Below are 25,454 nucleotides of genomic sequence, written 5' to 3' on the forward strand. Positions count from 1 at the left end.
ACAATGGATATAATTAAGCATCTGTCGAGTAAGCCAGTAACCATGCAAACAGAAGACATCTGCTTCTACTAGACCATTTTCGCAGAAACCCCAGGAGTAGCCAAGTCACCAGGAGACAATCAGCCGCTCTCAAAAACAACTGTAGCAGTCACAAAGTAAAAAAGAGCAGTGTGTGTCTGTGACAGGCTCACATACACACATTTCCACTGCTTAAAGACATTAAATTTCATTGAATTTAATGTTGAGTTACTATATTTCTAACGATCAGCACAGCTTCCCTGATCTTGATACTAGTCCTATCCTTAAATTAGAAATACCATTACCTTAGCAGCACTTGAACAGGATAAAACAGAAATGAAAAATAGAAGGATGTTTTTGAAGATTTGCTTTTGGTCCCCAAAGAGAAGTGGGTAACACAATACAACTGTGTACACAAGTGTATGCCCCCATACGCAGGCACTGATTCGTATATGTCATGCTAACAACAGTGAATTATACTCTTTCATCTATCCGTTTCCCATTTGCTCAAAAAAATAAGAAAGAAGAAAGAACACTGCTCCATACAATGTAAAATGATTTTCTGATCTCGCTTGTTTAAATGTCACATACTTTTCCATTTTAGACTAAGAGGTAAAACACAAAATCCATTGTATGGTTGAATTTACTGATCTGACAGAACCAAAGAGGAGTTCAGCCATTTCTGGTGACATAAGTGGATGATGCTTTGAAAAATGAGAGACCACAGGCATACCCATCTTTTCAGTGCAATCCGCAGACCCTATCTCTCCCACAAGCTTCCGATCACTGGTGTCTTTCGCTTTGGCTCTTCACTTGTGGTCACTACTTTGGATGTTTCATGGACTACAGACCCTTCCCCCTTGAATCTCCCCACTCATCTCTCCCTGTAAATGCAGCATTCTTGCCACAGACTGCGAGCTGTGGGTGGGCTGTGGGCTTGTGAATGCAACACTGAGACGGTGCCTGGAAATGCCTATGTTCACCACATAGCTCATCATCAAAGAAATCTAATAGTGGTGAGAGCCCTTAGGTTGTCAGTGTTTATCATACCTCTGAGGCTACCGCATGATGCTGAGACGCTTTCATTTGGATATGTGATAGAATCACGATCCTGGGAAGAATTTCACAAAATCCATTAGAGTCAAGGTAAATTTCTTGGGGAGTCTTGTATGAATAACCCAGACACAAACAGTGAAATAGTGCTGTATTGTGAGGTAGCCGCAACTGTTTTGAATAAAGCAACACAAACAGCAGTTGTGTGTGTTAGATTTCTGACCTGAGTCCTACATCTGAGAACAGGAAGAAGTTACTCAGTGAACAGACTGCTGCTAAAAGTTCTTTATATTAATTTATGCATACAGAAAAAAAGAGTGCTGTTCAGATTAGCATAATTTCAGTCAAACTTTTTCAACTCTTGTAACCCAGAGGCTGGTAAAATGAGACAGCTTTATACCTACAAGTGCCGAACTCAGGCGCTATGACTAAACCAATGGCTCTGTTTATTTTGAGAACAGATTAACTTTCTGTGGACAAAGTGCTGCTTCTGCCTATTTACCAAGTTTTCCTTGAGCAAACTTTTTCACCAACTTAACTTGTATTTAAAATAATCTTAATCCATTTAGCTAAGCCTGGCCTGAAACAGTAATTTCTGAAACTTGAACTCAAAATCTGCCCTTAAACAATATTTAGCTGCACTTCTTATATCATCTGAGACATTTAGTGGATTTTTGTAAATGAGCAACCTACCCTGGAGCTACAAACTAAAGAGCATCAGCACTCTGTGAAGCTTTGCAACTGAGATGAATAGGAACCTGATTTTGTGGAAAATTTGCATCATATGCTAGAAATATAGACCTATTTGCTGACTTAGTTTGGACAGACGGCACAGCACTGCAAGTAAACGACACTTATTTAGCCCCCAATGTTCTGAATTCCATGATCTGTCAGAAGAGGATTGATAGTGCTCACAGTGTAGATGAGATACAAAATCCTGATAGAGGCAGATCTGGTGAAGAGCCAGATGCTCAATATGATTTCACCCCTTCGAATGATTTTTGATGCCAAGTGAGATACTATTAGAATTTAAAACAGCAACAGGAGGATAAAATGGCCACATGCTTCATCGTGATCTTTGTTGGAGTAACTTTAACAGCCCAGCTTCACAGTCAGGCATAAAACAACTGCCTCAATCACAGGGAGAGGCAGCAGAAATCTACAAGCCAACCAGTCTGTCTCTGACTGTACTCTGATGTTGCACTCCAGGGGTGGAGTGGGGGGATGTGCGCTAACAAAATCTCCCTTCTTTCCCACTTGTGCCATGACACAGTAAGGTAGATCTGCTGTCACTGTACTGGGTCATCAATTTTGAGAAAGGCCAGTTACTTTTTTCTGGACAAGATGCAGGTAACCACTCGGTGTGCAACTTAAGAGGTGCTCACTGGGGCAGACATCACTGTACTGTCAGTCCACTGCATTGAGCCTGGGAAGCACAGCGTCTTATTTCAATCAAATGTTTATATAACCGCTGTTGTTCTGAGACTCGTTCATACTACCTCAGGTTACAGTGCTATTGTGTTTTCTGTCTTCTGTAAAGAAGAAAATTTAGCACAGAACACACAAATGAGAGCAGAAAAGGCCAGATCTCAGATTCTTTTACTTACTTTACATAAAATCCATTTGAAGAAATAAAAGATGCAAGAAAGTAAAATGCAATTACCATCAGATACCTCTTTACCAGGCGCAACAGCTTCAAAACAGACCACTATTGCATTTCTAAGCGGGGTACCAAAGAATAAGCTCAGAGTGGATCTTTATGTTGTTTGTTCTTTCTCTTGGGCTTATAAAAAGCAGCCTAGGATCTGCCTGAGGTGAACTGAATATAAGTAATGGTTCCTCACGGCTTTACATGAGGCCAAAGCCATATACACCGGCTGATTACCCTGTGCCACAGATCTGTACAAGCAGCAGGACTAATACAGCATGATATCACTGTCGATACAGGATCAAATACAGAGGCCACGTTTAAGAAAAAAATAAATAAATTTCACACGTCCTACATTTAGCCTCAATCAATCCTGCCCTGCTGGTGTGTTTCAAGACTCATATTGATCAGAGAGCAAGATGAAATCCATTTAAAGGATTCACAGGAAAGAAAAAAAAGGTTGGAAATATATAGTTAGGGAGTTAATGGCAGTCATCAGACAGGCAATTTAGCTTCATTAACTTGTTAATTTTTCTTGTTTTGTTTTTTTCTTGTCATGGTGAGTGGATACAGTAATTACGCGTAACATATCAAACTGGCTCATACTATCAGAAAACAGTTTCTTCATTAGTCATAAGTTTTGACGTGATTTGAATCTCTGAGCAAGACCTAAAGGAATCAGGCCAAATCGGACGCTGTTTTACAACAAATGATGTTGTTCACATCGATCTAAACATCCCTGTTTCTGGTGAGGCAGTGCAGCAAAATTCTAACTCAGAAAAATACAACTCCGACACTTTACACCACGTTTGTCCTTGATAGACTGAAAAATGTCCCCAAAAAATGATCTGCCACCTCATGACATCTGAGGCAATCAGTCCCAATCTTCACACTGTGACAGCTCATTACAGCGTTTGGCTACTCGCCCAATAATGCCACACTTGTTCGCTTGTCACCACAGGGACATGACGCAACACTATTCGAAAGATAAATGACTTGGTGATAATAATGGCTCAAGCAGTGACACTAACCCAATGTTAAGCCTGGTTTTCTCAGTTGTGGTTGTGACTATCACTTATATTTATTTAGAAAGGGTCTGAAACAATATCCAACTATTTTGTGTAAGTCAATGCAGTAAGAACAAAAAAACAAACAAAAAAAAAGACGCCATTTAACATTCAGGTGATCTTTCATTGGCTAAAACAAAGATCTTGGGAGTTTTAATTGCAAATGAACTGGCTGAGTGAATCTAACCCAACAAAACATTATCATTTAATTGCATGCCTACAACTCCTACATACTGACACCTGCCCTAAAGGAGACAAAAAAGAAAGAAAAGAAAGAAATATTATTAAATCATTAACAGGGTACATAAAATTCCCTCTCATTGAATAAGTTTATATGTCTTCCATGTCTCCTCATTGTCCATGTGTGACCTCATTCCTCGCTGTGCTTCACAAAACCAGTCTAATAAGCAGTATATGTCGTGCATGTATTTAGAATAACGTTCGAAGGTGTGAAATTGGATTTGGCTCTGCCAGAGCAAGAAAATAGTAAGCTCAACAGTAAAAAGCTAAACCCAACCTACATATATTTTAGGTTGGAACAGTATAGAACACAGCACCCCCTCCCAAAAAAATGAGGGGGAAATAAAGAGCGAATTTAAACACAGGAATAGATCTAGTAAAATATTTGCTCAGGATATGACAGCGTGTTAAAAAGGAGGCTGATGAATCTCACTGATAATAAATGTATATATATTTTTATCTGTCTTTCCATTTTTCTTTTTTCTTTGTTTCTTTTCCTATTCAAACAACCTTTCATCCAATCTTGGTAAGCATATTACTGGGGATGTGACGAGGGCTCTTAATTCAGGAATGTTCTGATCTTGGGGGTAAAAATAAAACCCAAAGTTGTAACAACTTTGTCATTGTAATATATTTTCTTGTAATTGCTTTCTAGTTTCAAGAAGAACCTAATCTTTTGTCGTTTGGTTCATGCTACTGAATGTTCAGGCTATGCTTTTCTCACGTTTATCCTTTTCATTAAGCTTGCCATTCATTCATAGCCACCACCATGCCATAACTAAGCCAGCTAAGCTGTAATTTAATAGGAATTATTATTTATGTGTCTTCATAATTCCATTGCAGGGATAGACACAGTGCAGGTTTGATTATTAACGTCTTCAGACATATTCACTTACATTCAGCCAAAATGACAATGAAGCCAATTGGCAGATATTTATGTGTGTTCAGCCCATATCGAATCAGTTTCTCACCACTCTTTGGCCCTAATAGGAATCAATAACTGAATTATGACATGCTACACTGTTTCTCACTTTCTCTGGTTGCAAACAAAACAAACACAGTGACACAGAGTTGATATAGTGACTCGCTCTATTTCCTTGGATGTTTTGTGCCTTTTAACAGAAAACACTATATATCAGTGATGTGAAAACAAGTAATGAAAATGACTGACAAAAACTTTCCCAGGGCAGAAGCTTATTTCTTTTTTTCTGAATTGGCCATTCAATTTCCCTCTCGTACAACCTTGTAAGTTCGGCACCACCATCATGTTATCTGTTATGTACTTTATTAGTCAAAATCTCTTTGCACTTCGTCATTTTGCCTAACCTTCTTTCTCCATCAAACCAATAAAGATATATTACCTCCTGCAGTTTGCACAGTGATACATTAAATCCATTACTTACATGTGCACTTGCGATGAAGGACAAATGTGTTATGTGAGCTAATGCAAAGCTCAGCCAAGCACAGGGAAGCCACAGAACTTGGCCTATATATCAAACTGCAGGATTTAGCAAGATTTAGCACTAACAGACAAAGCCAAATGCAATTTCCAAATCCAGGGATATATTCAAAATGCATGACATGTATGTGGAGGTTCGATGCTGCATGTGAATATTTGTAATGCAAGCTTGCCTCCAGCTGCTATAAGACCTCCTTTCATGATCAAATAAGTAGTCACATTTACTTAAAGTAAATTGACAATTTTGATAATTTTGACTGCAAATTTTGTTCATACAACTTACTTGCTGTTTGTAAAATACCAAGACAGCTCCCTGTGGATGTTTTATGTTGTCATGAAAGGCAACATGTATGAAAGGTACTACCTCCAGGAGGGGTCCTTAGGCAAGACCTCCTTACGCTACCTGCCTACCTGTAAGTCACTTTGGATAAAAGCGTCTGCCAAATGCATTAACACGAAGGGCTGCCAAGTCTAGGCAGAATGGACAGAGCTTTGCCATTATGATCCATACAAGTGTATGGAAAGCAGTAATGTTAATTTCTCTTCCATTCCCTTCTCTTCCTTTTGCTTTCTTTCTTTCTTTGAAAAATGTGCCTGAAAACATGCCTTCACACACTGCGATATCTGTGATTTAACTGAATTTGATGTTGTGTTTGTAACCCACATTTTACATTATTCCTTGATCTCAGGACAATGAGTACCTGGTTTAAAAGTCCAAAGTGTCAGTTGGTAGTAAGAACAATGTTCACAGTCTAATGCACTGTAGTATCTCATAGTAAGCAAAAACAACTTTGACATCTTTTAATAAGAGAAGGCTCAACAAAAGAAAGCGAGATCAGCTTTTTTCCAACAACACTCATGCTTATTCTGCAGAACTGGTCTTTTCAACATTTAGTCACATTTTTGTCACTTGTTCAACATTTACTCACCACACAAGGTCGTTAATTGTGTTGGCGCATCGCTCTGATCAAAGATAAAAATCATGTTCTTTTGTGTTTCAGAGGAGGCAAATGTTTCCCATTGTTTCACGGACATGACATGTAGAGTAGCCCCACTTACTGTGTTGGCAGTGAACTCCACTGAAGCCTGGTGGACACTTGCATACATAACCAATGAAGGTATCACCCCTGTAGGTCTCACTGATCTCACATGTCCCTCTGTTGTGGCAAGGGTTTGGATGGCAAGGGCCTGTGTGGAAAAAAAGAGGGAAGCAGACAGGTATAGTGGGCTGCATATTTCACTTCATCATTTAGTGTGTAGATAAGAATATATTGTATCTAGGATATATATGAATTTTGTATAGCAGATAGATTTTCATTGTGTGCATGAATAAAACTGTCAACAATTCATACCTCAGACAACCTCCCCCAGACAGAAAACAGAAGTGTTCTAGACTAGTTGTGTTTTGAAGGGAAATTTAAAAAGTCGAAAAGTTTTGATCAATACTTTATATGTATAGAGATGCAATGAGATGGTGCACATGTAAAACAGTTTGACAGGCAAATGTGTGGTTGACACAGAGGAGTGTGAATATTCCGGGTTAAGTTAATGCTGCTGGTCTCAGTGGTCTAGAGGGCGGCCCAAGGCACGGTCTAGAAATCATCGAATATGTCCCCTCTGGGAAGGCAACACCTTGCTCTGACAGTGCTGAGAAGAGAGCACAGACTAGCTGCAAGCGACAGTAGAGCCCCATCACACATATACATGCACTTACAACCACTGACGGCAACAACCATTCACATACACATGACATGACCACATAAACACACATGAAAGTATCACAGTTGTTGGACTTTTTGCAGTTTGATTTTAGTTGGCTGAATATTTGGAGGAATAACTCAAACTTGGGACAAAAAATGCCAAGACAAAATGGGCAGTTAGTAAGGTAATCGTTAAAGTCGGAGCAAGGTTTTCTTGTTAAATTAATCAAAAATGGACATCATAATGCACAACTTATTAGATAAAAAGACCTTATTTCTTAGTTCATGTCTTTGCATCTGCCATCTAAAAGGCTCATTATCAAGAGTGTACCTTATTTATATTCCACAGTGGAAAACAGTCCTCTCGGAAAATGTGATTACTTAAGTGATTGCATTTGTGAGAATTCTGCTGCTCCAGTGGATGCAAGGCACAGGTTAGCTGGATGATTAATAATTGACCTTATGCCACTAATGACTCGATCATTTTAATGACTGAGGGTGGAACATAAAGTAGTTGCAATAAGACCAGCATTGCAGATGAGGGTGTCAAGTTTGATCTTCTTTAATGGTTTCATTTTACAAAAGGGTAAGTTAAGACAGATTTGTTTGTTTCAAATGGGAAAAAATAACTAAATACCATAAGTAAATAGAAATCATTTTGACTTGCCTTCACAACTTGAAGCCCACCTATACATAATGGAATTGATTGGTCTTTATCAAAAAGTCATACACCCATCCATAAAAGGTCTCACTGTTGATGAACAAAGAGCCCCAAAAGCACAGCAGCCTTTATTATTCTAAAATGGAAGAAGTTTAGAACAACAGAAAAGACTTTGTGGATCTGGCTGCCCGATCTGTCACAAATGCCTTTCAAGCTGGGACTTTTCATTTTATTCAAAGCTTTGAATGGAAAACTGTAAGCATGGATAAAAATATAGTATAAAATCCACAATGCAGCACATGTATATGTGAGCACAGTCACGAGACAGCTTCAAAATGTTTTGAGGAGCTAACTTTTTGCTACTTTGTTGTGGTCTCCATTAAGCCTTTACTCATTACCACCTAACTTTGAGGAAACTGAGGAAACATTTCTTGTAAACCTGAGGGTGAGGATTACAATGGGCAGGTTGGGAGTGTTTAAATAATTAAGCTAATTTAAACATAGTTGCAGCTAACTTTAAAATATTAGGTCAGAATAGAGCCTTTATTGTTGTAAGAATGTCTCTAACATCTGACTCATCCAAAAGAAAGACCAAAAAGAGCAGTCATGTGTGCTTTTTTTTTGCTTTTTTTTCCCATCAAATGCAAAAGCATTGCAGTTACACAGACTCCTGTCTGTGTCTGTGCCCAGTTGTCTCTATGAATGACAGAAATCCATTTGGCACTCCTCTCTTCACTTTGTAGAGTTGTGTAAAAAGAAAACCTGACTTCTTTGTAAATCTGTGGGTACAGTTGACTGCACAACAGCTCTTCATCACTTTAGGTGTGTTTTTTGTGTTTTCCACCTGAACAGTCTGCGCCCACTGAGCCGGATGTCTTTTTGACACTCACTGACAACAACTGGGCATAACCAGTCACATGTCTGATCCATGACTCATCCATTCCCTCCATACTGTGTAGGATGTTTTTATATGATAATGGGGAGTGTCTCCCATTCATGGCTAAAATTGAGTAGGGACATCAGTGTGTGCACGTGCATATAAGTTCACAATGATTGACATTTATAAAAGAGAACCACATTTAGACATGCATATTTAAATCTGGCATAAATAATGCTTATGTGCATTTCCTTCTTTATGCATGCACGCAATTTCACTAATGAATCCACACACAGTTTTATACATCTGACCCCTGGAATCTGGTCCTGAACTCAGTAGAGTTTCTCCAAAGAGATCTGATCATGAAACTGTGGACACTCTGTCTACAAGAGCTGACTTTGAACGTTTCTGTCAAGCAAAATAGGAGAAACACAAGGTATTGTGTACCATACTTGTAAATATATATATGTATATATGTGATGACAATGTTTAAGATGCATTTTAAAGTTAATTATATACATATATAATTAACTTTAAAATGCATCTTAAACATAGTAAAATACAGAAACCTTCATTCACTGTGATTGCCAGCCCCTTTGTAGAAATTACAAAAGTACAACCTTTCCAGAGTTGTGCTGGAGGACAGCCTGTAGTGCCTTTGGGTATAAATCACTTGTTCAAAGGTAAAGCAAACACTTTTCAGAGGCTGTTTATCCTGTACCTGGCAGACCATCAATACAGCCCAGAACACAAAAGCTCTTATGAACACTAATTTGCAAGGGAAACCATATTTTTGGTTATTAAGCACCTCCATTTGTCCTGTGTAAACAGCATTCATTGCTCACTACCATTGTTTCTCTTTGATTAATCAGTTTTAGAAAACACCATGAAGCCTATTGTAATTTCATGTTTTTCAGGATTGAAGAAGCAGATAAAAACAAATTAATCAAAGGAACCAAAAAGAGAGAAAAATTGTCAATCATAAAATGAAAAAAAAAACAAAGAAATCCTCAAGGAAATGCAATAATCACTAACTCTGTTGGTTCACTTTTGGTTTTGGGAGTGCTTTACTTTTGTTATAATTTGCACCACTGATGTTAAATCATTGATCTTTGAATAAAAGTTATCAAAACCAAAAGTAGTTTGAATGACAAAGAAAGAGTTCACAAGATTGTGCTATATTACTGTCATCTAAATTTTCTCCTGGACTTACCTGCAGCTTTTGGCTAAAGATAATCAACCGGACCCTGACACTAGTTATTGGCTTCGTAACTCAAAGACAAGCCAGTCACTCTCAGTTTTTATATGTTGAATTGTAGAGCTGCACCAAGGCTGTCAAAACTTTGCAGAGTGAGGTGGGACTGAAAAAACCTAAGAAATCTGTCACTGGATATCGGCTAGGGATATGCTAAACAATGAAAGTTTGATATAAAATGAAACTCCAGCAGTCTATATGCTTATATATATAACTTATATTAAGTTCAGAGATTCTAAATGTCTGTTGAGAGAAGGACAAGGTGAAGCTAAACAATTACTGTCCCATGAGCATGTCCTTTTGCGAACAGTCATATCTTACTGTTGAGAGGTAAATTGTGCTTTGACAGGCTTCTCAATTTCATTGTAAGTGATAACATGAGGAAGTCTCAAAGGTGGGAGCATCATGCCCTCTTAAGTGAGTTTGACAAATCAATAGTCATGTGCACAACATTTGACAATGTGACATAAACACGTGGTGCCTTGAGTTGTATGCAGCATCATCAGGGCAAATCCAAATTGAAAACGACCTCGGTAGAGAAAATAAACATCTAAATAAACATCACCACCAAGCTTATTACCCTCCTTGGAATTTGTGGGAGTCTGGATGTGAATTACAAAAGAAGGTAATCCTATCGAAGCTCTGCCATTTCTAAGCCAGGCACTGTATCAGTAATAATGAGAGCAGTGGCTAATCAGTTGAACAGAGACGCAGAATAGCTTTCAATGGGGTCCTGCTCTGAGCGGGAAGGAGGAATGGCAGCTTTTAGGCTTGTTTTGATGTGATGATCTATAGTTGCACAAGGCTGTGCTGACAGCCTTCTTAATCGGGAGTGTGTAAAGGAAAAAAGCAGGAAGAAAGGAGAATGGAGGGAAACAGACAAACCCGAGGAGAGAAAGTGTGTTTCATAGAGATGTACAGTAGAGCGTTCTTCTGTTTGACAGCTTCCTTTGAGTCCAATCATTTTTAAAATTCTTTTATTTATTTATTCATTTTAAAAGCAGCTCTAAAACATTATAAAGGAGTACATTATAGAGACTGAATGACTCAGACTGTCAGTTTTCAGCCACAATCAAATTTCAGCCAGTGGAAACACTGCATATCTTTAGATGGCACGTCTTGGAAAGGCTTAGTCAGGATGAGGTGCCAGTCACATCCGCACACACGCATGGACACACACACATACACAAGAAAAAAATTAAACATCCAATAAGCTTACTGTATTACTATAGAACGACTCGGCTGAGAAAATGCATTCTTGCTTTGTCAATGATAGGTAAACACAATAGAGCTGTTATGACTTAAAACAGGACCTAAATGCTGACATACATGAGGCAGGTTAGCAGACAAGGCGTAAAATAGAACCTACAAATTACAGACCCACAGACTTGAAGGTGGACATAGGTCTGTAATCTGTAGGTACTTTTTTGAGCTCTGAAGCTGAAAGTAACAGCCACCAACACAGGAAAAATCCATTTATTATTTGACCATAGCACAAGCTCAGGTAATGAAAAGACCATCCACGGATGAGGTGTGAACAAAGTCACAAGAGTGCGTAATTGCTATTGTTACTATCATGTCCAAGGGAGGCTAACACCTCTTATTAAAAGTCTCTGAAAAACAAACAAAACTGATGAATTCCATTCTTTAAAACTATCAAATCCCCAGTACATTCTATCAATTTCCACGAAGCTTTCATAGATTAAGCTAAAGCCATCAGCTGGTAAGAAAACAACTTTTTGAGAAAAGGGAATAAGAAGAGATTGCATGCCATCAGTGGATGTTCTCTTCACTTTTGTATGTTGTGTGATGCATGTCCAGAAAGCCATTAGCAACTCTATTGTGTGAATGTCAGCTGCTGCTCTGCTGTACAAGCCAATGCTGCCTCAGTGATTGATGTGAGCCTGTGTCGCGTCCGGCACAAGCTCTGTGATTTCTTTTCTGGCTGCAAATAGAGGCCAATCAATCAGCTGTGAAAACTTGATCAATGGTTAAACACAAGAGAGCATCTTCTGTTTCCTTGGAGATTAATCTCATAGACTTGACATGTTCAGGGTAAGGCCCCATGTGTGCTCTTGCATCTTTGCTGAAAGCTGTCACAAACATTTTGGACACTTGAAATGTAGAAAAATGACTGATTTCATTCGGAAAGAGAACTAGTGTAGGTGTGCTTTGTATCTATAAACCTAGAACATCATACAAAAGCCAGGGAAAGAAAAATGTTCAGAGATAAGCGAACAAAATATTGCTGCCTGCTCCTTGGTTCACATTTCTGCTGATCCCAGTGAAGTGCCTGAGATTGTGCGGCCAGCTGAGCATTTATTGTGCTGGGGTATACGAACACAATTCTTCGTCTTAAAAGCTGCACTGAGTAATACTTCACTAGTTTTTATTGAAAAACCTTTATTTCAAGAAGAGACATATGTCTGACAGAAGCGATTTTCGATGACAAAGCAACTGAGTGTGAATTAATTCAAATTTGTCCATCGTACACAGGACTGAATGGAACATGGAAATCTGAAACCATCTACCACAATGTTTGAAAAGAAGAAGAAGAAAAAATTCACCTGCATTGAGAGTGTCAAATTTGCATTTTATCTCATCAGCTCTGAATATGCAACCAGCCACATCACTGAAAAATCTAACATGGCCTAATTGTGTCAAATCTATTTTAACCCAACCTCTTTTTCTACGATGGCTTTACTGGTTTTTGGGCTCATGATGATTACATCCATCCTGCTCTAGCACTGATGAAAGTTGGCACTGCACCACCGATAAGCCATCAAGGCTCTCAGCATGAGAGCCCGGGCTTTTAGTGAGTGCCTGGTCTCCCATTCTTGTATGCTCTTACAATTTTTCAGCCCATCAGCAATTGACAGTGTCAGACAAATGCATTTACCAAGGACAGTGGTAAGAATCATGCAAAAACAAAATGGTTTGGGATATGTCAAATAAATATCCAAAAAGGAGAGGTCGTACAGGGGAGCAGCGGTTGAGGATCCAGAGAAACGAAAAGATAAAAGATTTCTTGGTGGAGAAAATGCCTCTGAAATGTCAGAGCTTTACCCTGAAACCAAGGGGTCTCCCAAAAAAAAAAAAAAATCAGGCTATAATTTCTAATTTAATGTTTGTGGGGTATAGCAAATTGTATAAAGGGATTGATGCTACTTTTATAAGAGTTCCATCTTCTCCCTAGGAACCGTTACTTATCCACTTAACCTTGAGGCTTAAGTATGCTTCTAGCAGTCTCACTAGTATTTAAGGTATTTTGATAGCACTTGCAAACACGGGGCTTGTAAATTCAAAACATCTGTTATATATCTCAGGTTTTGCGCATGTGATAATCTGAGCTATCTGACAACATTGCCTTTAGGAAAAGATCAATAGACTGCTCAGTCAACGGCTCATTTAAAAAGATTGTCTTAGATTTAGGAATTAATTAATATCAAATGGTTTTACAGTGACACCAACATAACTTACAATAAACCATCCAAGCACAGTCATGCAGGTGCAAGCCAGTAACTGCAGTGACTGGTTAAATACTTACAGTATAGCACTTTTCTAGTCTAGTTGACCACTTAAAGCGCTTACACTACAATCCACCTTCACCCATACATACACACACTCACAGCACCTCTTAGTCTCTACACAGGCTATACAGTGCTTTTTCTCTATCACACATATTCACACAATGATAAAGGCATCAGAGGCAATGTGGGGTTCAGTATCTTGCCCTAGGACACTTCCCCATGAAGGAAGTGGGGAATCACACCACAAACTTTCTGATTTGCAGACGACCATCCTCCTGAGCTGCTTTGCCCTAAGCTCAAAGAACTCTTATTGATACAATGCGGCCATTTTCCTTACTTATTATTCCACAAAGATTGAGAGAACAAAATTATATTTAGTATGCTGTCAAGTTAACACACAAAGCAGGTTTCCCCACTCAATAGAGCCTCAGCTTTGGATTCCATGTAGATTTAGCCCAATTTACAGAACCAGTACAATCAAATCCACTTAAACAAAAATAAATACTGGCCATACACGCTGGATAATACCCCATTTTATGACGGCAGACAAAGCTTTAGATTATGCAGATCACAGATATGAAGGTTGTGAGAGAGCAGCTGATATGCTAAATACATCAAACCTGTCAGAAGTAATTTGGTCTTTCACATCACTCTGCCCTATTTCCTCAAACAGTCCAGTTCCAGGTCAGTAGTCACAAATCACACCTAATTCAGGTCATTCTCAAATCTGATGATTACTTCTTGAGCAGATTGTCATATTCTTTATGTTCTGAACTGAAATGTGTGCATTGGAAAAAAAAAATGAAGGAATACATGAATAAATAAATACCCCCCCCCAAAAAAAGGATAAATAAAGGGCTTTTGGTTACATTGATTACTGTTTTTGTTTTGTCTTGCTTTCCTTTTGCACAGAAGCTTGCTAGGGTCAAACCATGTTGAAATAAGTGTATTGATAGGATTCATTTTAGACTGATTCAAGACATGACAGTAAACTATCAAAGAGTAGCAATACAGATATGTTACAGTGATGAATATTTCAAATATAGCTTAACCCATCCATACGTTACCCTCAGAGTTTTAACAAGTCTGTTCTGTGTGATGTTTATTTCTCCAGAAAAAATTTGATTAGCATTTTCCAACTAATATTTGTTGTTTAAAATAAAGCGCTGAAGCGCTGGAAAGATTTTTGTGGCAGCAAGTGTTTAATCAGTTGACGTTTGCTAATATGTGCAAGCACAAGCACAAATACATTTGGGTTTCCATTTTTTCAGTGATTACAATCTGAGACGACACAAATCTTTCCATTGCAACAGCAAACTATTTAGATTCCTGGGATATTATTCCTAATCAAAAAAAAAAACAACTCTACTTCTTGATTTAACCGACTTGATCTCTAATAAACCACCAAGAATTAATATTAATGACAGAAACACAGACAAAGACAATTAGTTGCTTAGAGTGCACTTAGAACTATAACTTTGTTTTCAGCTGCAGTACTCCCCCAGTATGTAAAGTGACATTTTAATTACATTATTGATGAAGATAAATAAGGTTCTTGTTTAGTGTTGCTCTCGGTGGGGTTCCTTATGTAACAGAACTGGGAGCCAGTCCAGGAACCCTGGTTCTTTTTCAAACTATCATAAAGTATCAAGGGCGCGTGCGGATGGGAGTGTGTGCCAGTGTGTGGAGTTTAAGTGGGGGTGCATGTGCGAGGCCAGGCAAAGCCTCCATTAAATAGTAGCAGTTATGTCAATCATCAGAGACATTTCTTATGATAGAGGAGTTTTCGACAAAGTGTCTGCATGTATGAGATCTGCACTTTAGCGCTGACTAGATGCACTTCTTTGGGAGTGGATATGATGTATATTCAGACTAAGGTTAATTGTATGTATTTAAGAGACAATGCATTTACCTCCGGAATAAAAATGATGAAATTGCTGTAGTTTAATGTTGCTTTCATGTTAATGGAATATAAAGTCTGCACTCTCACACTAGAAATGATTTTCATAACCAGCCCCCAAAATTATGCTCAATACTCAGGTGTTCAGAATATTTACTTGCAATAAAAAACAATCAACCAAGCAATCAGTGCGCCAAATTGAATCGTGAGCCTCTGAATATCAAAACTGAACCAGAGTGTGCTCAGAGACAAGATATTTCTCTGAGCCACACTATTAGAAGAAGTTTAACTAATGAACAGAACTACCAAATTATATAATCACGAGTGCTGTTGATTAGGCATGATCAGTGGGACAATGAAGGGTTCCGACTAAATAAGTAATGAAGTAAGGAAGGGACTTGACCAAGATATTGAGACCAAATGTACTCCTCCTTTGGTCTGTATCCTCATCTAAACACAAACAAAAAATGAAGGGAGATCATGTTACCAAACATAAAAATGTCCCACCTGCTGAAGTTGGCTCCTCGCCATCTGCTGCTGTGGAGACAAAAAAACAAGGGAAAACTGTATTAGCTTTTTGGCAACTATGTCCCAGTTTTCAGGGCTGCACTAACTAAACTGTTAACTGCACAGCTCTACCATACATACAGCAAAAACATTTCACATGTAATTCACTGGACCATACAGTGGAGCCAGACACCACCTGCCACCTGTAGGCCACTTCCTGCAAAAGAAATACTTAATAATGGAACATAATCTGGCACTTTGACAGAGCCCATCTCACCATTTATATGCTTTGTCCTGGTCAGTTGGCTTTGACTAATACGTGTTCATCATTCTGCACCACTGTAGGATTAGCCCCTGTGGCATACACACTTGCTTGCTACAGCCCCAGCTCCCAAGCCCCAGTTCAGCTCCCCAGCTCAGATTTGGCATGTCTACCATCATTACAGCAGTCCTCCATCTCCATCATTGCTCATGAAATTGCTCCAAAATATGTGCTTGAGAGCTGGACAAAGCTACAAAGGCATCAGACCAAGGCCATTAGATGCAGGGGATGACAAAAAGACTGCCATTATTGTTGGGGATAATCAGAAATTTGATAGATACACGAACCATGCCTGGATGTATTGGGATTTGCTGCTTCACAGGACAAATTTAATATACATGTATGTTGTGTCTGAAGACAGCTAATAGTATTGCTCTCCGGTTCTTGCTTAATTAAAATGAATACTAATTAGGTATTAGCATAGAGAGAGTTAAGGCCACATAGATTATGAAGCAGGCCACCAGACAAAAACAGAATCCCTTAGAAAAGTAATCAGATCTGATTACCCATCATAATGCCGAAAAATCCATAGTCGATGTTCTATTCTTGTTAAATCAACCATCAAGGCTCAACTTGTGTTGCTGAGGGATTTCTGACCATGAACATCTAAAATGTATTCAGATGGTTTTAAAGGAATTTTCAAATGACTCATTTTACTTCACTTATTGCATGCGGTACTTTGTCTCTGTGTAAGTGGTCTGTGTGCAGTGCATCCACTGAATATTTACTAAGACCTTTAGTAGATGCACTAAATCTGGACTGATGGCAGTGACAAACTTTTGGGTATCTCTGGCCTCCCCAGGGCCGCAGTGCATGCAGCAACATCTTCAAATTGAAGAGGAAAATGATTCACTTCAAGACAACAACTATAAACCAACAGAATCAAAGAGTGAGCTGGGGCCTTTTACATTCCTTTATAGGTTTCAATCCCAGTCACACAGTGCCAAAGCCAAGCATTTTGTCAGCCTCTCATCAGTCTGGCAGCAGAAGTTTCCCTTTGTGTTTTCCGTATGCACATGGGCCAATGTAATCCCCAAGCACATTCCACGCTTCACTTAGTCTGGTTTTCTTTCTGCCTTTCTGTTCCTCTCTTAACATAAGGGTCAAGGCGAAAAACTTGCAAGTTCTTAAACAAACACTCTATTCATACACAATTATTCACTACAAAGGAAACACAAGGAAAAAATATAAATAAACAAAAACATATGCCTACAAAATGTGGGCAACTACTCACGCCCACACATAAATACACATGCTGCAAAGATAAAGATGCAGAAAATGAACTTTTTTTTTGTTTTGTTTATCCAAGGGCTGAAGTGGTGAATCGTAAGAGTTCATAAAATACTGAGAGAGAACAATATACTTGGCTTGTGTTCCCTATAGATCAATAAAAGCACCCAGTATGAGCTCCATCACACGGCTTATCTCCAGTAGACACTAGCATCGCAATTTATTTAACACAGCCAGACAAGTCTCAGCTTTTTTTTAATAGGAACATTAAATACTGAGGCTTATTAGAAGCAAAGCTGAATAAATGCCTTGTTTTGGTAGCTGCTGATGAAACTGTCCTATGGTGTTTTCGCACCAAACTCCAAGACAAGGTTGATGTTCATGCTACATTGTGTACATTCAGGTAGGTTTGGCTTCACACTGCTCTTCATATAAGAGAACAAAACAACTTTACATGACTACCTACATCCGTTCCTGTGTGATCTAAATCTGAAGTGGATTGGTTCAGAGATACATGTAATTCTGTGTCAGTACGCTGACAGGTTGCCTTTCAATGTTTGAATAAATGAAGAAAAATGAGGGAAAATTAATTTATTGTTACCACTATAACAATACCATCATTATATTCCAAGCATGCTCATCAGTCAAAGTTTGTTTGAATTTCCCAAATGAATCTCCTCATCATACAAAACTGACACTATTGCCAATAAACAAGTATTCGTTTTCTTGTCATTCTTCAAGCCACCCCATTAGCCTTGGAAAATCAGTTTCGGGAGTGACTGCTGAGGAGAGAGGGAGTTATTTCTGACATAAAATACACCCACTGTAATTAACTCTTTGACAGGTTCACAAGTCCATTCACAGCTTCTAGAAACCAATTTTTTTCTTTAAACAAATATTTTTCTTTCCATTAACTTTAAGTCTGACTAAACACAGCTTGGCACAAAGTCAGTTTGGGCTTTTAGAGACAACCAAAAACACACTGTCAAGGAAACGGGTACTCTGATATCGCATGATAATTGTTTTCCTCTCAATAATCCTGTTTTTCTAACACAATTATTTTAACTCAAAAGCGTAATTATACAATAAAATGTAGGTAATTCCACAGCTTTATCCCAAAAGTAGCCTCACACGGCCAACGGTTGGTGAGTCACATGTAGGAAGTCCACTATGGAAAGTTTGCAAAAGGGCAGACACCTTCAAAACAATGCTTAACAGTTGACTGGATGAATCATCGCTCCATCATTCTCATAAGAGAAATCCAACCAATTAGTTTAGCAAATCACTCCAAATGAGGCCAGTCAGTGCACAGGGGCTGCCAGTGGTAATATGGGAGTAATTGGTCTGGACTTTTGTGTCAGCTTTTGGCCACAAATGGATAGCTTAAAGCTCTACAAGTTTGGATCGCTTACTCTCATGCGAAAATCGAGCATGAGATCAAAACTATTTTGTAAATTCAACATGTGAACTTCTTAAAACATCAACATGCATTTTAGCGTTTTTTTTCCAGTTGTTAAGCCCGGGTATAAACAGTGTAGGACAATAAAATTCTTCAAGCAGCGGCTAGAGGGGCATCTTGTTAGGTTAGCACAATATCTTACCATTTTACATACTAAACACTTGAAGTTTTGATATATATGCATATATATTGTAACGCTACTAATACATTTGTAAAACACGGACGACTCTGCAGATGACTTATTTAAATGTCCACTCCTCTTGGGAGGAGAATGTCCACTCTATGGCATGATAAACTTCCATCCTGAGACATATTGGTTTAATCTGACTGACAGCCAAGAGGCAGCAATGACCATCCATAATATAAATAGGAACCAGCCAGCCTGTCGAACCAATGGCTGATATGACCTCAAAGTGTTCAGTGCAGATAGAGGAGCCAGTGCGTGGTACGAGCAAGTATAAAAGCCCCACAAAGCATGTATACAGTACGTACGGTGCTTAATAAAAACACATAAATGTGGTAAATGAAACAAGAGAGAGACATGTAAGCTTGTAAAATCTTCTTAGTTTTGATTTAATCATTTTGATGAAAAATAGCGATTAAACCAAGAGCTCATCTAATTAAACCAAATAATTTAACTTAAGAGTTGTGTAGAATAATCTATTATGTGGCGTTTTGAATAGGCAGTCATAACCTCCTTCCATCTAGAATTAATAAAGTCTATCCAAATATCAGTCTGAACATGTGGACAAGTACTATCAGAGGGACGATATCAATCAAGTTTACTTTAAAACAGTTATATTGACCATTACCATCTAAATGTCTGGGCTTCATTTGTTAAAGAAAAATAATGTAGAAGCTAATTTATTTAGAATGTCAGTAAAAGTTAAAAAGGAGTCCAAACCTTGGTACAAACATAGTGATGTGTCATATGCCGTTTAACGTAACATTTGTAAGATCAAATGAATGGCAAAAAAAAGTAGATGTAGAGATTTACATACAGGAAGTGAACGTGATATATTTCTATGAGGAGACAGTAAAACAGAGGTTCGCTTGAAGTGTATGGAAGTGTGAAATGCAATTGGATCACCTCAGACAAACCATGTGATCACATTTTCACAAGCTGACAAACACCTTGAAATAGAACCGAAAAGGTGAAATTGAGTGAGAAGAAGAAAAATAAATAGCACACTTAGAAAAAAAAACATATACATGCTTAAACACACACATATATACATTGACTTCAATTCAATTCAATGAAAATAATCTGATTCAGATTGTTTTGAGTCAGGCCACACTGCATTAAAAATGCAATGTACCTTCTTCAGTGTTGTTTTTAGAGCATTAGCATTAACCATGTAACCCCATTACTGTTTTGATGTGTCTACATTTGTCTGTGTGAGGGGTCAACACAATGATTGCAGTAACTGTGATTATGATAGCAGTGGATTGCACAGTTGTGAGACCCAGCATTCGTTTTTTTTATGTCATTTGTGATGGCGCTGACCCTGTGGATGCTTTGTTTTCTGGAAAGGTTGAGAAGGGACTTCAGCTTAATATCAGTTATTTACCAGAGCAGAGATTTTGACATGCAGTAGGTGTTCTTGTATGAGCAGCTGTCCCACAAATTTACATAAAATTTCTTGCCCAACTCTTGGCAAACGGTCCAAGATGGCAGGTTGCATTGTAACTTAATCTGGTGACCAGCATTGTTTGTCAGTTGGCTGCAGTCAACTTCTGCACTGATTATATTGCAAAGCATTAAATCAGAATTAACAAGGGAAAAGCCAACAGTATTAGCCAGACAGAAGGCTGAGTTCCACCTAAACGTAGACTTGGTAAAGATTGTCACTCTTACTTTCATTGCCAGTCAGGCCATGACAAGGTCAAAAACAATCCAGTTAATGGATTGTATTCCCATTTAGCAGCGTTGCATCAAGAATGACAGTTGGCTGTCACTACTGGCAGCCCAGAGACAACTCACTGAGGCTGACAAATCATGTTTGTGTCTGTCAAGTGTCTAGTTATAGTTCTCTGAAAGTAAAATTCTTCAACTTTTTGTGTTTCTTTCCAGTATGCAGAAGCGAGCAGGAGACAAGGGAAGTTTTCATCAGGATGCAGTGGCTTTAAAAAGACAGTCCATCAAATTATCACACAAACCAGTTCAATTTGCCACAGATCTGCATTTAATTAGTGCGCGACTCAAGTCGCAGCTTAAAATGTTCCATGTGTTTCTGTGGGTGTGTGTGTGTTCTAGCCATAATTGAGCAATATTAAATATGATAATCAACTTGCAGGCCAGCGGCAGAGAAGGGAAGCCGATTAGACTAATCTAGACGAGACAGATTAGCTGAAATGGTAATTCTTGTTAAAAGGTATCATTTCTTAAAAGTATTTCTAAAAGTTTGTTTAATACTTTTTCTGACAAATAAGAAAAGCAAATGTCTGACTGACAGTCAGTGTGCATGTTCTACATTAGGTCTACAGATATCACCTTTACCTTCTCACATACGCACACACACAAACACGTGCAAATACTCTCCTAAACCAACAACAGATGCTCATAGCACATCTATCTCCCACATACCATCCCGATTCAAAGTGTTTGTTCCATCACAGCCGTGCTTATTAACATTAAGTCATCTTGCTATGGAGGGGGTGTGAAATAACTCACAGACACAATACCAACAATAATTAGGGAGTTATTGTTGAGGCACTTCCTTGTCATTAGCTGGAGACAGCTAATGACAACAAAGACACAATAGCATAACTTTCATGTCAAATGCAGTAGTAAACACCATCTCTTTGTAAGCAAATAACCCATCTATCCTCATTTCTTTTTCTTTTTTGTCAAAGAAGCTGAATCATAGTGTGAAGGTGTCCATTAAAGAGTAGCTCCTGGATATGTAACTTCAAATGAAAAAAAAAAATAGATTAGGGTATAGCTTTCTTTTTCCCCCCACATTTAATCTGCATTCAAAGGATGCTTCACATACCATTTAAGCTTCTTTTAAGGAGTAACAAAAATAATAATCAATACAAAAAAACAGAGCTACATGTGGTAATGTTTACACAGGTGCATGCAAGAAATCTCAAATTTGAGAATAGGGATGCACGTTTTCAGCAGTTTTTGCACTTTCCTATTTCTCTCCCACTCAAGATTTCTCACATTTTTATACAGCGTTCTTACCCACAAATGGACAACTGAAGAAACATATCAGTTACACATTTTCTAATGACTGAGCCATTGCATTGAATAATATATAATACCAGCTTTAGTAACTTGGTGAATACAGTATACCACAACAGCACATATCTCTATCAGTGCAAGTCTATGAAAGGCATTCAAACAAAATGCACATTACAAAAACCTTTGTGGAGTACATACTGTTATGAAATAATGTAATGATGACAAAGTGTATGGCCTAAGAGATACTTTCCTTTTTACAACCGTCCCTGATAGAACTAAATAAATATTGTTAATAATATCTTGGCTGGGGCATTTCTCCTCGTGCATGCCTGGGTTCTCTCTGGGTACTCTGGCTTCCTCCCACCATCCAAAAGCATGCATGTCAGGTTAATTGGTGATTCTAAATTGAACCTAGGAGACAGTGTGAGAGTGCATGGTTGTTTGTCTTGTTTGTCTCTGTGAAGCCCTGCACCTGACTGGTGATAAGTCCAGGGTGTACCATGCTTTTTGCCTAACAGGAATTGGGATAGACTCCAACACCTCCTAAACCCTGAATTGGAGTGAGCGGGTATAGAAAATGGAAGGATGGATGTTAATAATTCTAAAAATCAACAGACTGTTACAAATCCCTAACATCACATATTGTAGTGTATCGTGTAAAGTATGACAGGGATTTTCAGTCAAATAGAGCATCAAATTGCTATTCCAAACATAATATAAAGAGAAGCTTGTTGGATCAGACTGTCTGAAACAAAAGTGTTTTGGTAATGTGGTCAATACAGAGTGAGGACACATCCATGGTCTGATTCATACTGTGTTTTCGACATGAAATCGATGTGATTTTTTTTTTCTTTTTAAGGGTCTGCGTGCAAAACCAAGTGTCAGCAAATAACATATGCTCTCAGTCTTGTTTTTTGTCAATATTGACTGCCAATACCTCACGAGAAGATACCTGAAGAATACAGAATTAGACCAAAATTGACAGTTTTATTCAAAAATCAATAAAATGCAAAAACAGATGCTGCATATAAGAGTTGTGAACTGAAATTACATTGATTCCACATAGAAGAGGTGGAAAACTGAAACATATGGTAAGCCATCAAACATAATGATTCATTCAGACTTATTATTGCTTGTCATTCCAAAATACCTCCTAACTGAACAACAGTCATTGCACTTATTTATTGAAATGTCTTGACAAAAAGTCCTCATTTTTAGCAGGGAACTGTTTCTTGCCTTGTCCCCTAATTTACTGTTATATATAACAGGACAGAAGCCACATTACTTGAAATATGTGGTCAAATTAAAAACCCTAGCGTCTCTGGATTCACTTTATGCGGCAGCAAATGCAGAGCACATAAAATCTAAGATTGGAGAAATATCAGAGGGAGTGGAGTACTGAGAGAGGAAGAAAGGGAAAGAAGAAGAAACAACAGGACCCAGCTGAACTAGCAAGCAGCAAAAGCCTCTACAGGGCACCACCTTAAAGGAGCGGGTCACACCAAAAAGAATTGCTGACTTCAGCCTCATGTATGCAGGTGAAATTCAGCCCAAGTGTGTAAAGACAATTAACAAAAGTAAATAATATCTCTGAGTGCTGCAGCACATGGACTCTATTATGCAGCACAAGCCGTTCCAGGAAAAGTTCTGGTAATTTTCCACCCTTTTTCTATCATACACCAGTGTTTACTTCAATTACCAAACATGGAGCTCTAAAGGTTAACCCCTAATGTCGTTAAAAAAAAAGAAATTGACACAAAATTAAAAATAATCTCATGGATTTCTGAGTTTTAGTTTTGCTCCAGTTGTAAAAACAGCAATTATTCATCACCTGTAAACATGAAATACAAAACTGTCAGAAATGATTTATCATTTGTGGCTTTTGAAGCTGCCGTCATGGTCTTTGGCTGCCCTGAAATCAAACACCCACTTTAGATGGCATCTGTTTTAATGGATTTAGCTCTCACCTCATACTTTTTCCTCTGCATTTTGCCCATTACCAGAGATAAATTGCTGAGTCAAAGCCAGTACTTGTGTTGCTTCTCTAGCAAGAAAGATCTTAACTTTCCCCAACATTTCTTTTTAAAGTTTACTTTTCATAGTTCTGCAAATTAAGTATACAGAAAAAAAGAAAAGATTAAGTCGAGATGTTCAAATGGTTACGGGTTTTGGGTGAGAAAGGAGGAGGTTTAAAGATCATCATGGCTACTTGTCCCATATGCAGTGCTGCTTTACATGCAACCAATGGGCCCCTGAAGGTAGATCATGCAGAGATTTGGTTCATGCATAACCTGTTACAAGAATAACAACCATAGGAAACCACTAGAAGTAACCGCAGTAAGTCAGCATATATGACACCAATACTATCTAAACAGCTGATGCTGTTCCTGGGAACAGCTAGACAATTTTGAATCAAATTACTTTATGTACACGTTTATTTATGTCGCTGTTATTCAAATCCAAGTTTGAGCTGGTATTTTTCAAGCTGCATGAGTAACTGCCGTAAAAAAGCATCAGTCCACATAAAATGATCTCTTCTTTCATTGTGTATCATGTTGTTCACCAAATGACAAAGAATCCCAGCTTGAAAGAGTAAACTGGATCTGTGTTTCCTTGCCAAGTGTGTATGTGAAGTGTAATTTGTTCACATCAAAGAAGAGAAGAGAAAGCCCCGACTCATTCCACTGTATTCCACATTGTTAGTGTGGGAAGGAGGGGTGAAACCCTCACTCCTCCTAATTGGATGTAATCGCTAGAGGGAATAAACTTGCTTTGGCCTAAGGGAGGGGGAAGTGAGAAGAGAAAGAAGATGTTTAGAGAGGGCTGAAAATGCTAAATATCCCTAGAAGACTAAAGAAACATAGTGCGGTCTTAGTATGCCAAACACATACACAGCCAACTGTGAAGAAAGCGCTCTGTACAGATAAACGCACAAAGAGCAAAAATCAAGAAGAAAAAGAAACTGGAATTAAAAGAGAGACTAAAGGGAGATCCTAAAAAGCAGCACATCAAAGAGATGAATGGTTATTGATAACAAAGAACATGCTGGTCACTAAGTCTGAGAAAGCTTTTGGATGATCTTGGTCCAGAGAGGAGATCTAAGTCTTTACTACATTTGAAAACAACAGAACATAAGTGCTCTCGGGAAGCCGGTTGGCTGCTGAAGCAGTCTCCTATCTCTGATAACTTAAGCTGACAATGAATTTTATCACAGAATACTTTGGCATATGTTATGATGAATGTCTTCTGGGGTGGGGACAGCGTGATAGTGTCGGAGTCTATTGATAATCTAAGAGTGTGCAGATTCGTAGAATTATGGCTCATCTATTTTCTCAATT

The 25,454-nt window shown here is 38.3% G+C and overlaps 1 protein-coding gene across 2 annotated transcripts in view; it reads right to left on the bottom strand.

Moving 5' to 3' along the window:
- edil3a (EGF-like repeats and discoidin I-like domains 3a) overlaps window positions 1-25,454 on the bottom strand; it is a 100,963-nt gene that overhangs the window by 60,602 nt on the left and 14,907 nt on the right. The window contains exons 2-3 of one of the 2 annotated variants that reach the window (XM_072388085.1): window positions 15,916-15,942; window positions 6,545-6,673 (exon numbers count right to left, since the gene is read on the bottom strand). In XM_072388085.1, the coding sequence (XP_072244186.1) occupies window positions 6,545-6,673; window positions 15,916-15,942 (156 nt within the window). Of the gene's footprint in view, window positions 1-6,544; window positions 6,674-15,915; window positions 15,946-25,454 lie in introns of both variants that reach the window. The other variant, XM_072388084.1, reaches the window with a different exon arrangement.

This window comes from Leuresthes tenuis, unplaced genomic scaffold (assembly GCF_036924035.1).
Source record: "Leuresthes tenuis unplaced genomic scaffold, fLeuTen1.0.hap1 SCAF_6, whole genome shotgun sequence".
Classification (NCBI taxonomy): domain Eukaryota; kingdom Metazoa; phylum Chordata; class Actinopteri; order Atheriniformes; family Atherinopsidae; genus Leuresthes; species Leuresthes tenuis.